This window comes from Hypanus sabinus, chromosome 21 (assembly GCF_030144855.1).
Source record: "Hypanus sabinus isolate sHypSab1 chromosome 21, sHypSab1.hap1, whole genome shotgun sequence".
Taxonomy (NCBI): Eukaryota; Metazoa; Chordata; class Chondrichthyes; order Myliobatiformes; family Dasyatidae; genus Hypanus; species Hypanus sabinus.
In genome coordinates, this window is record NC_082726.1 from 55,240,575 (window position 1) to 55,257,416 (window position 16,842).

Genomic DNA, 16,842 nt, shown 5'->3' on the forward strand with positions numbered 1-16,842 from the left:
TCACTGAAGGCACGGCTGTCAATAGTGAAATCAGGGATGTACATGAGGCCAGGGCTGTGGGAGGGAAAAGATCTTGGAAAGTTGCATGGTTGAGAGTTGAGATGAGAGATCAGGGGCAACACCATCTGCACTCACAGAGTCTTGCAATTAAGCCCTGACTTTTGATCTCTAACATGCATTTAGAATCTCTGATTAAAAATGCTTTGTCAAGAGGTAATTACCAAACTGGCTTTGTTGTATTTGACGCGCATGTCGTTGAGTTCTTCGTGCAGTTCTGTCTGAGCTTGCAAGGAATCAGTCAGTCTTTGATTGGCCTCGTTGGTTTTCAAAAGCACTGAATGCTGAGCCTGCAACAGATGAGGAAAGATTTAGAGTAACACACACAAAATGCTGGAGGAACTCAGCAAATCCAGCAGCATCTGTGGAGGGGAATAAAAAATCAAAGTTTCGGGCTGAGACCCTTCATCAGTACTGGAAAGGAAGGGGGCAGAAGTCAGAATAATAAGGTGGGGGAAGGGTTAGGAATACAAGCCGAAGAATCGAAGAGCAGCAGATATCACAGAGAGGGAACAGTGAGAGAGGGTTGCACTGAACTCCCATTGAAGAGAAGATTTAAACTTCCTCAGGGTGGAGAACCTCAAAGGGACTTTGCAGTTCAGGAGCAAATTTATTTAGATTTAGAGATGCAGCAAGCCTGTGCTGCCCAATTACCTCCATAGGTCCAATTATCCTACTAACCTGTACACCTTTGGAATGTGTGAGGAAATCGGAGCACTTGGAGGAAACTCAGCAGGTCACAGGGAGAACACACAAATTCCTTACAGGCGGCGCTAGAATTGAACCGGGGGTCACTGGCACTGTAATAGTGTTACACAAACAGCAATGCTTCCATGCTGCCCCCAAAGTAAGGATGGAGGACCTGTCATTTGTCACACTGAAAACATCAATTTACCAATAATAGAGCTTATTCCCGTGTTCCAACAACTCAGAAATCCCCATTACAGAATTCACAAAAATAATCTGAGATGCAGAATTAGAAATTCGCTCTTTAGGAATTTATGTGGGGAAAAAAGCAAAAGGAAGAACAAATTCTGTCATTTGGCATTACAGAAAATCACAATAGGGCAGTTTTGTCAGAACACAACCCTTCTGTGACACCGAATGCACTTGCTCCAAGCAATCTCCTATATTGTGTTTAATTACCAGGGTAGAATCAAAGTAGAACTGCCCAGAGATTTTGTTTTTCCATATTATCACCCATCCTTTCAATGAGGCATTTAACGATAGTCCAATTTACTCCTTAGACAGACCCAATGACACTGTTGGGAAGAATCGCAGGCAGATTATCTCTGATGTCCCAACTAATGTGCACTGAACACCAACAGAAGCAGAGAGTCTAATAACTAACATTCTGCTGTTTTGTGCAGGTGGCATGGTAGCATGGTGTTAGCACAATGCTTTACAGTCCAGGTGACTTGGGTTCAATTCCTGCCACTTCCTTTAAAGAATTTGTATGTTCTCCCCGTGAACACATCAACCAGGTTTCAGCACTCGTACCTTGTTTTCCATTGAATTCCAGTTCTTACTTAGAGCGAGACCTTCACCTTTGTTAAAATTCTTCTCCTCTAGTTCCCTGTTCTCAGTGTCCCTGTTCACAAGAGTTTTCATTAAGGACTGCTTGGTTCTCCTGCAGTCAAGGATTGATAAAGATACCATTGACCTTTTTGAACAGACCCTTATGTCAACGTACTTCCTCAATAAGGGGAACTACTATGAACAAATGGACAGAGTGGCCATGGGATTGCCCTTGTCACCAGTTATTGCTAATTTCTACATGAAGGGCCCTGAGTTCATTGCCCTTGCAACTCAAGGGAGAAGGATGATTGCCTCCCATTCCCGGGCATTCTAATACGATGTAAACTGGACCAGACCCTTGGACATGACATCTATCGGAAACCCACTCACACAGACTTACACCTCAACAATAACAGCCACCATCATGCCTCCCAACGTAGAGTGGTTCTTTCTACTTTGAGTAACTGTGTGAAAACTGTTTCAGACCTGAAGAGTTTCCCCGAGGAAATAAGACAATTAAGCACGACATTCCTACAGAGTGGCTACAAGGTGAAGGAAATCAATCAGGCCCTCAAAAGGGCTGCAGAAAAAACCAGGAAACCTAATAGTGAAGAGGAACCCATCGTTGCCACCTGTCTTCCCAATATTTCTATGGTTTCTGGAAGGATTGCCAGGATCCTGAAGAAATACTGGACTAATACCATCCACAAACCTGTAAGGAAGCTCAAGTCACAACTTATGCAGGTTAAAGATGACCTGGGACAGGTCGGCTGGTACTACAGGAACCCTTGTGAATGTGGAGCAGCGTCCATCTGCCATATGGGCCACACGGTGGAAACAAGCATCAAAGAGTGATGCACCATCAATAACTCTCGGAGACGAGAGGTGAGATATAGGCTTTTATTGGCTGGAAGAAAGAACAAGCAGCAATTGACCACCACACGACATCCTGGAGACTGAGGGGAGGGCTCAGGCTCCAATCACCTTTATACCGGGGTCTGTGGGAGGAGCCACAGTCAGTGGGAGGGGCCACAGGAGCAGTCAGTGGGGGGCATGTCCAGACAGGTATATGTAGTTCACCACATTGAGCGTAGGACATGTATCCATTGGGGTTACCCAGAGAAATCAGCAGCAGCAGAACATTGCATTCGCAATGGCTGTAATACTGACTTTGATGGCACAAAACTACTGTGCTGTACCAGTGGCTTTCTGGACTGCCTAGCAAAGGAAGCCACTGAAATAAAATTAGAGGAAAAGAATTTTAACAATGACAAAGGTCTTGCTCTAATTAAGAACAGGAATTCAATTGTAAGCAAAGTGGGATAGTGGAAATCTAATTGGATGAGGACTAACCAATCAGGAGGGACAGATTTTGGGAGTATGAATACCACTAGACCAGGCATGCCCAGGCATCATCACTGAAGAAGATGGCAGAGTTTGTCATCGAAATGTCAGTTATAATTGATACCTGTACCTTGCTGGAAGTTTATCCGTCTGGGTCTCTGGTATTGTGAAACAGTGGCTCAACCAACTGCCACACTATTTTGATCGAGTAGGCTGGGAGATCTGTTCCTACTGCCAGGAAGGTCAGTAACAAGTCAACCCTGGTGGGATCAGCCCTCCCCACCACTTGCCCTATCAAAGATGACTACTTGATAAACTTACAGAAATGCACGGTGGAGAGTGTCCTGACTGGTTGCATCACATCCTGGTATGGAAACACCAATGCCCATGAAAAGAAAAACCTACAAAAGGTTGTGGATATGCCCCACTTCGTCATCGGAAAAGCTCTCCCTACCATGGAACACGTCTACCAAGAGTGCTGCCACGAGGAAGCTGAATTCATTGTCAAGGACCCCCACTATTCAGACAATGCTTTCTTCTCAGGAAGGAGATACAGGAGCCTTAGGCCCCACACCATCAAGTTCAGGAACAGCTATTACCCTTCAATCACCAGACTCCTGAACCAACGTGGATAACTTCACTCACTACAACACTGAACCGATTCTACAATCTACGGACTCACCTTCAAGGACTCTACAACTCATTTTCGGGATTATTTATACGTGTGTGTGTGGCCTCTGTTGGTCGTGGTCGACCATGGGTACTGCACCCCTGGTGGTCACTGGTTTGTCGAGCGGCGTCGACTGTGGCTATTGAGGCCGTTCCCAGAATGGCAGGCTCTGCCACAGTTGCTGCATGTGTAGGGCGTCGCGGAATTGTTGTCTGCTGTCCGCTGTGCTCTCCGTTTAGCTCTCCGCGCCTCAAACTGACTAAGGGTCACTCTTTCGCCTTGCCCTAGGTGTTGCTGAAGAATACCTCATCATTTGTTGTGGTCATCTGCTGTATCCTCCCAGCACTCTGTGTTGATTTTTAAGGCTTTCCTGTCGCGCCTGCAGAGGTGTTGGTTATTATTATTTCTTTATTATATTTATTAATGAATAATATTTATTACTTATTATTTGGACTTCTTGTATTTCTACAGATTGTCTTTCTTTGCACATTGGCTGTTTGTCAGTCTTTGTGTGTAGTTTTTCATTAATTCAATTGCATTTCTTTGTTTTATTGTGAATACCTGCAAGAAAGTTAATCTCAGGGTAGCTTATGGTGACATATAAGTAGTGTGATAATAAATATACTTTGAACTTTGAACAAGTGGATACAAATTTAAGACGACTGTTGAGGCAAATTTATTTTGCACTGTGTTCTGAATTAAATACTTATAGGAGAAAATTGATGTAGCTAGCAGAGCAGCAACATTTATTGTATGTAGTTAGTACAGCCACTGCCTCATATTGCTAGTGGTCCAGCTTCAATCCTTACGCTATCCTGTGAGTGGTGGGATCTGGGAGAGATGCTGGGAATCTGGGAAGAACACAAAGGAACTAATGTAGGATTAGTATACATTGGTCATAGTACATAGTATATGGCCAGAGTTGACTTGGTTCAAAGTTCAAAGTAAATTTATTATCAAAGTTTGTATATATCACCATATACTACCTTGAGATTTTTTTTGGAGAAGACATTCAATCACAGTAAAATAAAGAAATACGATACAATCAATGAAAAACTACACACATACAAAGACTGACAAACAATCAGTGTGCAAGAGAAGACAAACTGTGGATGGATAGATAGATAGATGATAGAGAATATGAATTGTAGAGTCCTTGAAAGAGAATCCATAGGTTGTGGAATCAGTTCGGTGTTGAGGTGAGTGAAATTATCCATACTGGTTCAGGAGTCTGATGGTTGAAGGGTAATAACTGTTCCTGAACCTGGTGGTGTGGGACCTATGGCTCCTGTACCTCTTTCCTGATGGTAGTAGCAATAAGAGAGCATGACCTGGATGATCAAGGTCCTCGATGATGGATTCTACATTCTTGTGGCAGTGCTCCTTGTACTGTAAATATGTTCAATGGTGGGGAAGGACGTTGCCTGGGTGGATCATGGAGAGTTTTTAAGCTTCAGTGCAGGACTATGAGTGTAATAACGGGTGTAGATTAATCAGATATCTCTCTTTCCTGAAATCAGTGGTGGACATGGGGCTGAACAGCCTTTCTCATCACCAGGAAATAGAAATAAGCCCTCCCTGGGTAACACACAGACCAACCTCATGAACGTTCCTCAGATCTTCTCCAGCTCTGTCACGCTCCTCCTCGAGCACCTTCACTCGCTCCTGGTAAACTCGGACCATTTCCTGAGTGGACTGCAGTTCCTGCATCAAGCTCTCCTTCTCCTAAATAGCCCCCACACATCAAAAGTGTTTAGTTGTGGAGAGGTGGGTGGAGATGAAAAAAACAGCATACACAAGTGCAGAAGTGGAGATAATATCTGTGTAGTTGCATTTCCTGAGGTTGAAATACAGATGATTTAAGTTGAGAGAAAACAAGGGTTCTATTGGAAATCATTTGGTATTGACTGCTTATCTGAGAATGAACGTGCAACTGGTCAGCCGGTTACAAAAGGGACATGCCTGAACATGCCTGGCTCAGTACAAGAAATTCCACGTTACTTTAAGCCAAAACCAGGACTGCCTCTGTCATGCAGCAGGGAAGATCAAAGATGAGACAGGCAGGAGTCTGACAGGAATTCAATAGTCCAAGACACAGGAGCAGAAGAATTAGGCCATTCAACCCATCGTGTCTACTCTGACATTCCATCATGTCTGATTTATTACCCTTTCTCCTGCCTTTTCTCTGTAACCTTTGACATCCTTACTAATCAAGAACCTATTAATCTCCACTTTAAATATACACTATGACTTGACCTCCACAGCCATCTGTGTCAATGAATTCCACAAATTCACCTCCCTCTGAAGAAATTTCTGCTCATCTTTGTTCTACAATCCTTGAAAGCGGCGCCACGGGTAGATAGGGTCGCAACGAGAGCTTTTGGAATTTTGGCTTTCTTCAATCAGAGATTAGAACCAGAGGCAATAGGTTAAGGATGAAAGGTGTAATATTTAAAGGTAATCTGAGGGGGGGGGGCATCTTCTAATAAAGGGTAGAATGAACTGCCGGGGGGATTGGTGGATGCAAGTTCAACTGCAACATTTAAGAGAAGTTGGGTTAAGTACCTGGATGAAAGCAGTAGGACGGGCATGGAGTCTGAGACATCCCCCTACAGGAATCATCTTATCCATGTCCACTTTTTCCAGGCTTTTCATATTTGATAGGTTTCAATGACCTTATTCTAAACTCCAGTGAGTACGCTCAAAAGCATCAAACAGCCTTGTTTATTAACCCTTTCATTCCTGCGATCATTCTTGTGAGCCTCCTCTGTACTCTCTCCAATGCCAGCGCACCTTTCCTTAGATAAGGGGCCCAAAACAGTTCAACGTTCCAGGGGATAGCTTTTTCAAATGTGTCCTGGGGCGAGGGTTGAGGTGGTCCCAGAAGGGGAGGAGGCGATAGAAGGGGTTGCAGCGCTGATCAAGGAGGGTATCATGGGACGTGGTATCTTTAATTTTAGTTATAATAAGTAGAATTTAGAACCCAGAAAGGGCTGATAATTTTAATGGGATCATTGGCCTCCAAATAGTCAGCAGGATTCGAAAATCAGAAATGTGGTTAAATGGCAACTGGATACAAAAGCAATAGGATTGCAATAGTGAGTGGTCGTAGTAGTTTTAATTGTAAAGGTGGCATGACAGTGTAATGATCAGCGTTACACTTTACAGTACCAGTAGCCCAGGTTCAATTCCCGCCGCTGTCTGTAAGGAGTTTGTACATTCTCCCCATGACTGCGTAGGCTTCCTCTGGGCACTCCAGTATCCCTCCCACATTCCAAAGATGTATAGGGCCATATTGGTGTTGGGAATATGGCGCCACTTGTGGGCGGTCCCCAGCACATCCTCGGACTATATTGGTCCTCGATGCAAACGACATATTTCACATGCACATCAAAATATACAGTGAAGCAATACATTTCAATGGAAGCTTTGATATTTAGATGTACATGTGTCAAAGAAAGCGAACTTTTTGTTTTCCAATTTTTGGCTGGGAATGTTTAAGTGTAAGGGGCCAGATAAAGTGGATTTTGTTACACACCAACAGGAAGGTAAGTTTGTGGGGTGGCACAGTAGTGTAGAAATTAGAGTAACTTTGTTAACAGTTCAATTCCCGCTGCTGTCTGTAAGGAGTTTGTACATTCTTCTCAAGCCTACGCAGGTTTCCTCAGGGTGCTCTGCTTTCCACCGACATCCCAAAGACTTACAGGTCAGTAGGTTAGTTAGTCACATAGGAGTAATCGGGTGATGCGGGGTCATTGGCATGGAAGCTGTTACCGTGCTGTATCTCTACATAAAGAGTTTCTAAAGATAGTCTGTACAGAAGGTTCACGGCTTTAAGCACTAACTATGGATCAGAGCTGGGGTAGAACGTTATGGATATTTCATGAGATGGAGATTAGGGCAAACTACAGGAACTGATTGCTCCTAGTCCTAAAGCAGTGACTTCTTCTGGAAACCAGGCAGCTGGAGAATGCCCAATTAAACCAGGAGTGCGACTGTCCACAACTTCACTCTTGATTCCGTTCACTGGTGAAGAAAGGCCACTGAAGTGAATTACTGAGCAGCGTATTATCACTCTTGCCACCCTGCAGTGAAGGACTGTAATAAAACGAAACTACCCAAGAACTCTTGGTGACATACCAATTCTCATCAAACTCCTAATTAAGTCTTAGCCATTGACCTGGTAAAAAGATGCTGGTGGGTCCACTCTATCTATGCTTCTTATCACCTTGTACACCTCTGTCAAGTCACCTCTCATCCTCCTTCACTCCAAAGAGAAAAGCCCTAGCTTGCTCAACCATTCCTCATATGACATACTCTCTAATCCAGGCAGCATCCTTGTAAACCTCCTCTCTACCCTCTCTAAAGCTGTCACGTACTTCCTGTTACTGACTTACTGCCTGTTACACTGCTGGTGCTTAGGGCAGCAATTAAGGTCCCCATCTTCATTGCTGTTTCTGTAACAATATTTTTTTGACCAGTCTGCGTTGTTAGCCCTGAGCTGAACCCCTGAACCTGGATGACCGGTAGGCCGCTCTTAGTCTGGCCTCTACCCTTTGACCTTATTGGCATGGGTGACCCTACCAAGAATCTCAGCACTTGACTCCAGCCAACACAGCTCTCCAGGACACTGAGGCACGCAAACCTCCAAACCCTACGACAAAGTTGTGGTGCTTTAGGAGGATGTACTTCCTATAAATAAGGTGACATGTTGTGTCGTACTTTGTAGCTCTGCCTCTCCTGAAAATATTCATATATTAAATTTGGTTACAAGTGCTTTTGTGAAACATCACAGAATTTAAAAGCAGTGGGTAAAAAATCAGAACAACAAGGTCCACCTGTTTAAATGCATCTTCCAGCTTCGCCAAGGATAGCGTACGGGAGGGCGATGATGGCATCGACTCATGGTCACGGCTGATTAGATCCAGCGATGATTTTGCTTTAGCCATTTCAACCTCCAGATGTAAGATCCTGAATGGGACAACAGAATTCTTTATTGCACAAACATCGGGGTTGGACCGTGAAATCACCTATGGCTTAGGGTGACCGGCCATCTTGCATCCGAGTCAGGAGATTCGGAGCTCAAATCCCACGATAGAGGCCAAACAGAATCTGGACTGCTGCTTTAAACTTCGTGATAACTGCAGACTGTCTCCTGATCAGCCCCTAACTCATGCAAACAACCCGTGAATTTTAAAATCTTCTCCTTCTTCACAGATTTTTTCCTGGGTGTTCACTCCCCTACCAACTGCACTGGCACACAGTGTAGTAATGAAGATTTCCAGTCCAAGAGATACAAACTTTGTTTTTGTTATTTGTTGTTCTATGTATTTTCTTATAATAAAATGTGCATAATTTATGTTAAATTTATGTTTTTTTTCTGTGACTACTGCTTAGCTGATGCTATGTGCTAATGATTCTGCTGGAAGTTTTTCATTGCAAATATACATAGTGTAAATGTAATTGTGCAAATCACAATAAACTTAATTTTGATTTTGAAACTTCAGAGTTCAAAGTATACTTATTAACAAAGTATGTATACATCATAGAATCTTGAGATTTGTCTCCTTACAGACAGCCACAAAACCAAGAAACCTAAAAGAACCTTTCTAAAAAAAGAACTGTCAAACATCCAGTGTGCAAAGAGAAAAAAAACAATAGAAGTAAGCAAACAGCATTTAGAATGAAAGTGTGTCAGCAGCTATAAAGTCCAGGGAACTGAAACAGGCCACACCCTCAACCTCAGTTCAATGCTGAATCAAGTAAATGTCACGGAGAAGTGAGCAGAACTGGCCCAACCCTCACCTCTGGTCCTGACACCTACCTTTCCAGTCCAACAAGCCTGCCATTTAAATCATCCAGACGTCAGGTTATTTCTCTTTCTAGGACCCAGGCCCTGTCGTTTCGATATGCTCTGGGTCTGGACCCCACCACAGTGGGTTTTTTAAGTTCTAATTGTGCCCTCTCTTGCAAAACTGTTGTATAATTTATGCTTAATTTACATTTTCTTGTGAATGCTGCATACACAGTACAATGCTGTGTGCCTGTGATGCAGCTGCAAGTAAGTTTTTCATTGCACCTGTGCAAATGTGTACTTGTGCATAGGACAATAAACCCAACCTTGGCTTTGAAACTCTTCGAGAGTCTTTAAACTGAGGTTCCGTCTGGCTCGGTGATGCACTAGAACAGGGATTTCCAGACTGGTGTCCACAAACCCCTTGCTTATGGTATTGGTCCTTGGCATAGGGAAGGTTGGGAACCCTTGCACAAGAAGTATCCCGTCATGTTATCTGAAAAAAGAGTGAAGCAGTTCTCCTTGGCACACTATCACCACCCGCTGGAAAAGGCATAATTGCACGCGGGATGCTAAACCCAGGTTCCATCTCAGCTATGGAAAGAGGAACAGTTTACTGGTGAAGGGTTCTCAACCTAGATCATGAACTCGGTTACTGCCTTTGCAAACGCTGCCTGACTTGCCAAGGTTTTTCTGGCATATTCTGTATTTAGCTCAGATTTCCAGCATCTGCAGTTTTTATTTTAATTATACAAGCACACGTTGCGGAAGCTCTCAAAGGAGAAAATGTTAAGGGAAGGTGTAACGGTATAACTAAATTGTTTCAAATGAAATCACATAAACATTTTTACTGGCAACTAGACAAGCCAGTAGAAATCAAAGTACGTGGAATCAAAAACGCAAGACATTCTGCAGATGCTGGAAATCTTGAGCAATACACACAGAAATTTTGTAGAAACTTGGCAAGTCGGGCAGCATCTATGGAGGGGAATAAACAGATGGGCAAATAAATAGTCAGCAGGAACCTGCAGTGCAGTACACAAACCATTACTAATGACTTTGAGATTTGGAGTTGCTTAAACATTGTTTTAATAGTTTTAAATGTATTCATAGCTTTTTAATCTTATCCAACACAAAACAATGCTGGAGGAATTCAGGCAAGTGAGGCAGCAACCATGGAGAGGAAGAAACAGTCAACAATTTTTGGCCAAGACACTTCATCAGAACTGGAATCCGAATCAGAATCACTGCATAAGTTGTGAAATCTGCTGTTTTGTGGCAACAGTATATTGCAATACATCATAAAAAACTATAAACTACAATAAGAAATATATACTAAATATAAAATTAAATTAAATAAGTAGTACAAAAAGAGAGCACAAAACAATACTGAGGTAGTGTAGATGGGTTCATTGTCCATTCAGAAATCTGATAGTGGAGGGGAAGAAGCTGTTCCTAAAATGTTGAGTGTATGAATTCAGGCCATTTCATTACACCTTCCCTTAACATTTTCTCCTTTAGAAGCTTCCGCAACATGTATAATTAAAATAAAAACTGCAGATGCTGGAAATCTGAGCTGAATACAGAATATGCCAGAAAAACCTTGGCAAGTCAGGCAGCATTTGCAAAGGCAGTAACCGAGTTCATGATCTAGGTTGAGGACCCTTCACCAGTAAACTGTTCCTCTTTCCATAGCTGAGATGGAACCTGGGTTTAGCATCCCGCGTGCAATTATGCCTTTTCCAGCGGGTGGTGGCAATGTATCCTGTACCTGCTCCTTGATCTCCATTTGATGATATCCTCAGTGAAAAGGAGCCTCGTGCCAACGATGGAGCTGCAACTTTCAGCAGCTTTTTCCGATCCTGTGCAGTGGCCCCTCCATACCCGACAGTGACACAAACAAATAGAAAGCTCTCCATGCAACATCGGTAGAAACTTAGCAGAGTCTTTGGTGGCATACCGAGCCTCCTCAAACTCCTAATGAAATACAGCCTCTGTCTTGCCTACTTTGTAATTGAGCCATTACGTTGGGCTCAGGATAGATCTTCACGGATGTTGACACCCTGGAACCTGAAACTGCTCACCCTTTCCACTGCTGATCCCTGAATGAGGACTGGTGTGTATTCCCCTGATTTCCCCTTCCTGGAGTCCACAATCACTTCCTTGGTCTCACTGACAGTGAGTGCAAGGGTATTGTTGCAACACCACTCAACCAGCTGATCTATCTCATTCTTGCACACCTCCCCGTTGTGGTACAAGCTGACATGTGACAGGTGAGACCAAGTGTGGGGAGGGGGGTTTGAAGTAAGAAACTGGGAGGGGATAGGTGGAAGGGGTAAAGGGAGTTGAATTGAAAAGTGAATTGTACTCCTTCCCCTCCCTCCAATTTCTAATCCTGGCTTCTGCCCCCTTTCTCTTCAGTCCTGATGAAGGGTCACAGCCTGAAACATCAGCTGTTTATTCTTCTCAATAGATATCGCCCGAGCTGCTAAGTTACTCGAGCATTTTGTGTGTGTGTGTGTGTGTGTTAAATAGAAGCAAAGGAGAATGTGATCAGGTACTCTCAGTCCGAAAGGGCAAATTCAATGGCAATTTCAGAGCATGGCAGTCTTTTTAAAACAACTAGCACAAGTTTAATGGGCAGAACAACATATTTTTCTGCTGTAGTATTGTCCCATTCAATGACACTGAGATCAGAGAGCCAGTGTGTTATGGCTGTCATCGCGTTTACTGTCATTCTAACAGACAACAGGATAAAGCAATGAACTGAGCATAAAGGATCAATCAATAAGGACATCTTACTTATCTTTCAATGATCCACTTTGCTTCTGATCTTCAAGGCATGACAATTCCAGTAAGTTTTTCTCTCCTTCCAGATTGGAAATGGAATTTTCCAATTGCTAAAACATTGTGAAATAAAATGATACTTCAATAAAAGCTCCATTTATTTTGTACATTATCCTGGAGGCACATTCCACATTCTCCCCACTCCCCCAATAGATAATTTTCACTTGAAATCTTTTCTGGAATTATAATCATTTTCAGGGTGAGAGGTGACAATAGAGGTCATAAGATGATAAGAGGCATAGGTAGATTGGACAAACAGTGCCTTTCTCTCCAGGGTAGAAATGGCAAATACGAGACAGCATTATTTTAAGTTGATTGTAGGAACATGTAAGTTGATTGAGATGTCAGAAGTAAATGGTTTACGAGAGAGGAGGCTGTATGGATGTGCTGGCAGAGACAGGTACATTAGGGACATTTAAGACCTCAGATAGGCACATGGATGAAAGAAAGATGGAGGACTCTGCAGGAGGGAAGGATTACATTGATCTTGGAGTAGGTTAAATGGTCAGCACATCACAGGCCGAAGTGTCTGTCATATGCTGCACTGTTCTATGTCCATTTGTTTACAGATATTCGTTTATTCATTTATTTACAGGCTTTGTTACTAAGGATTTATCACCTGGTTCTGATTACACTTAAGAATTGGGTCTTAAGCCATTTTCTCAAACAGCTGTCGTCCTGGCAACAGTGCCCTCAAGGTGTTGATGAGTGGGGTGTTCCTGGATTTAGACCCAGAGCCGATGAAGGAACAATGATGTACTTACGGGTCAGGGCAGTATGCAAGTTGGAAGGGGGCCTGTAGATGGTGGTGCTCCAAACACTGATTCCCCACATCCTTCTTGCTGTGACCAGGAATTTAGGACTGCCACTTGAAGCTTCACATGGTATTAATCAAAACATTTTCAGTGACTTACAGAGGGAGATCCAACAGTGGCATGGACACAAATTAGTGGGTGTCTCAACACACCTATCTTCACAAAATAAACAAAGGGTGAACTGTTTCAAGTTCAAGGGTGTCAACATCTTTGAAGATCTATCTTGGGCTGAACGTATTGATGCAATTATAATTTTTTTAGTTTGAGGGGATTTGGTATGTCACCAAAGACTCTAACAACTTTCTACAGATGTATCATGGATTATGTTCTGACTGGGTACAACTGGTATGAAGGAGCCATTGCACAGGATCTGAAAATTGTGCAGAGGGTTGTAAAGACAATCAGCTCCATCTTCGGCACTAGGCTCCCCACCCTTGAGGGCCGTCTTCAAAGGTGATGCCTCAGAAAGACCACATTCATTATAAAGAACTGCCACCACCCAGGACATGCCCTCTTCATTACTAGTATCAAGGAAGAGATACAGGAGCCTGAAGACACCCAGACAACATTTTAGGAACAGCTTCTTTCACTCAGCCATTAGATTTATTAACAGACAAAAGACCCATGAACAAGACGTCAATATGTTTATTCTATCTTTGTACTACTTTACCTTTTTATTTACACTCAATGGCCACTTTAGTAGCTAACTCCTGTACCAAAGAAAGTGACCATTGAGTGTATGTTCACGGTCTTCTTCTGCTGTACCCCATCCATTGCAAGGTTTGAAGAGCTGGGTATTCAGAGACGATCTTCTGCACACTTGTTAGCTTCAACCTCCCTGTCAGCTTGAACCAGTCTGGCCGTTCTCCTCTGACCTCTCTCATTAACACGGTGTTTTCACTCACAGAACTGCTGCTCACTGGATTTTTTTTTTTTGCTTTCACACCATTCACTCTAAACTCTACTGACTGTTGTGCGTGAAAGTCCCAGGAGATCAGCAGCTTCTGAGATACTCAAACCACCCCGTCTGGCACCAACAATCATTCCACGGTCAAAGTCTCTTAGGTCACATTTTTTCCCTTTACTGATGGTTGGTCTGAACAACATACGAACCTCTTTGCCATGTCTGCATGCTTTTATGCATTGAGTTATTGCCATATGATTGGGAGATTATATGCTTTTGATATCTGGGACAAAAAACAAGAAGGAACGTCACTTACTTTCTGCTTGAGAGAGAGCATCTCGATCTTGGTCTTGCTTTCCAACAGCTGATCCTCACGTTTCCGCAGCTGGGCAGACTGTTCCTCCAGAAGCCTGTGTGCCTCCTTGAGACGGCCCACCAGTTGAGCCCTCTTCTTCCCGCTGTCCAGTAAGGAGACCCTGAGGTCCACGTCAAAGCCACCCAAGCCCACCTGCTCAGACAGCGAGTGGAGGGGATGTTCTAGCTGGCAGGTGTCTGGATGGCAGGACGAAGAATAATGTCTTCTGCTCATCATATGGTCAAAAGGCTCAATGTCAACTGCTCCATTTGGGAGAGGTGAGCTGAGTGGCGAAAAGAAAGGCCACATCAAAGTTCAAAGTAAATTAATCTTCAAAGTACCGGTCATCAATTTAAAGCTGCCCTCAGAATTTTTGTGACATATGTATATATATTTCTCTCCCTCTCTCCCTCTCTCTCTCTCTCCCCCTCCCTCTCCCCCTCTCCCTTTCCATCTCTCCCTCCCTTCCCCTCCTCTCCCTTTTGACTCTAATGGGCATTGTTTCATTTGGATTGAGAGGAAGATGGTGGAGGGAGATATATTATATGGATAATATAAAAAATTAAATAAGTAATGTATAGTATAGCAGATACCATTCCCACAGTTTAGAGGATGAAAAGTTCAAAGTTCAAAGTAAATTTTATTATCAAAGTACATATATGTCACCGGATACAACCCTGAGATTCATTTTCCTGAGGGTATTCTCAGCATATCTATAGAATAGTAATCATAACAGGATGAATGAAACATAGAAACATAGAAATCCTACAGCGCAATACAGGCCCTTCGGCCCACAAAGCTGTGCTGAACATGTCCCTACCTTAGAAATTACCTAGGGTTACCCATAGCCCTCTATTTTTCTAAGCTCCATGTACCTATCCAGAAGTCTCTTAAACGACCCTATCATATCCTCCTCCACCATCATCGCTGGCAGCCCATTCCACACATTCACCACTCTCTGCATAAAAAACTTACCCCGACATCTCCTCTGTACCTATTTCCATGCACCTTAAAACTGTGCCCTCTTGTGTTAGACATTTCAGCCCTGGGAAAAGCCTCTGACTATCCACATAATCAATGCCTCTCATTATCTTGTACACCTCTATCAGGTCACCTCTCATCTTCCGTCGCTCCAAGGAGGAAAGGCCGAGATCACTCAACCTATTCTCATAAGGCAAAATACACTGCAGATGCTGGGGTCAAAGCAACATGCACAACACTCTGGAGGAACTCACCAGGTCGGGCAGCATTCATGGAAACGAGCAGTCAATATTTCGGGCTGAGACCCTTCATCAGGATTGAAGAGGGAGGGGTCAGGGGCCCTATACAGAAGGTGGGGGGAGGGTGGGAAGGAGAAGGCTGGTAGGTGCCAGGTGAAAAACCAGTAAGGGGAAAGATCAAGGGGTGGGGGAGGGGATAGGCAGGAAAGGTGAAGAAGGAATGTAAGGGGAAAGCACTATGGGTAGTAGAAGCAGGCGGAACCTTGAGGGAGGTAATAGGCAACTGGAGGAGGGGACAGAGTGAAATTGGGTTGGGGGAAGGGAGGGGCAGGGAATTACCAGAAGTTGGAGAATTCAATGTTCATGCCCATAAGGCATGAATCCGGACAACATCCTTGTAAATCTCCTCTGCATCCTTTCTATGGTTTCCACGTCCTTCCTGTAGTTAGGCGACCAGAACTGAGCACAGTACTTGAAGTGGGGTCTGACCTCAGTCCTATAGAGCTGCAACATTACCTCTCAACTCCTAAACTCAATCCCACGATTGATGAGGGCCAATGCACCGTATGCCTTCTTAACCACAGAGTCAACCTGAGTAGCAGCTTTGAGGATCCTATGGACTCAGACCCCAAGAGCTAATGAAAGATTAACTAAAGTGCATAGAACAACAAACTGTTGAAATGGAAATATAAATAAATAGTAAAAAATAACGAGAACATGAAATAGCAAGATAAGGAGTCCGTAAGGTGAGATCATTGGTTGTGGGAACATAACAGTGGATGAGCAAATGAGTGTAGTTACCCCTTTGTTTAAGAGCCTGATGTTTGTGGAGTAGTAACTGTTCATGAACCTGGTGGTGCAAGTCCTGAGGCTCTTGTACCTTCTACCTGATGGCCGCAGCAAAAAAAGGAGCATGGCCTGGGTGCTGAGGATCTCTGATGATGGATGCTGCTTTTCTACGACAGCGTTTCATGTAGATGTGCTCAATGGTTGGGAGGGCTTTACCCATGGACTACTGAGCCAAATCCACCACCTTTTGTAGGATTTTTCACTCAAAACATTGGTGATGCAGCCAGTCAGTACACTCTCCACTTCACATCTATAGAAGTTTGTCAGAATTTTATACATCATGCCGAATCTCCACAGACTCCTGAAGAAGTAGAGGTGCTGTCGTGCTTTCTTTGCAATTGCACTTACATGCTGAATCCAGGACAGGTCCTCTGAAATAGTAACACTCAGGAATTTAAAGTTGCTGACGCTCTCCACCTCTGATCCTCCAATGAGGGCTGTCTCATGGACCTCTGGTTTCCCTCTCCTG

General features: G+C 43.6%; 1 protein-coding gene across 10 annotated transcripts in view; it reads right to left on the reverse strand.

The window, feature by feature from the left end:
* Window positions 1-16,842, reverse strand: part of LOC132379061 (myosin-8-like) — a 142,780-nt gene that overhangs the window by 101,499 nt on the left and 24,439 nt on the right. For all 10 annotated transcript variants that reach the window (XM_059946574.1, XM_059946573.1, XM_059946571.1 and 7 more), the window contains 5 exons: window positions 14,266-14,587; window positions 12,186-12,283; window positions 8,428-8,560; window positions 5,189-5,314; window positions 222-347 (listed from right to left, as the gene is read on the reverse strand). In XM_059946574.1, coding sequence (XP_059802557.1) covers window positions 222-347; window positions 5,189-5,314; window positions 8,428-8,560; window positions 12,186-12,283; window positions 14,266-14,541 — 759 coding nt within the window. In that variant the 5' untranslated portion in view covers window positions 14,542-14,587. The remainder of the gene's footprint in view (window positions 1-221; window positions 348-5,188; window positions 5,315-8,427; window positions 8,561-12,185; window positions 12,284-14,265; window positions 14,588-16,842) is intronic.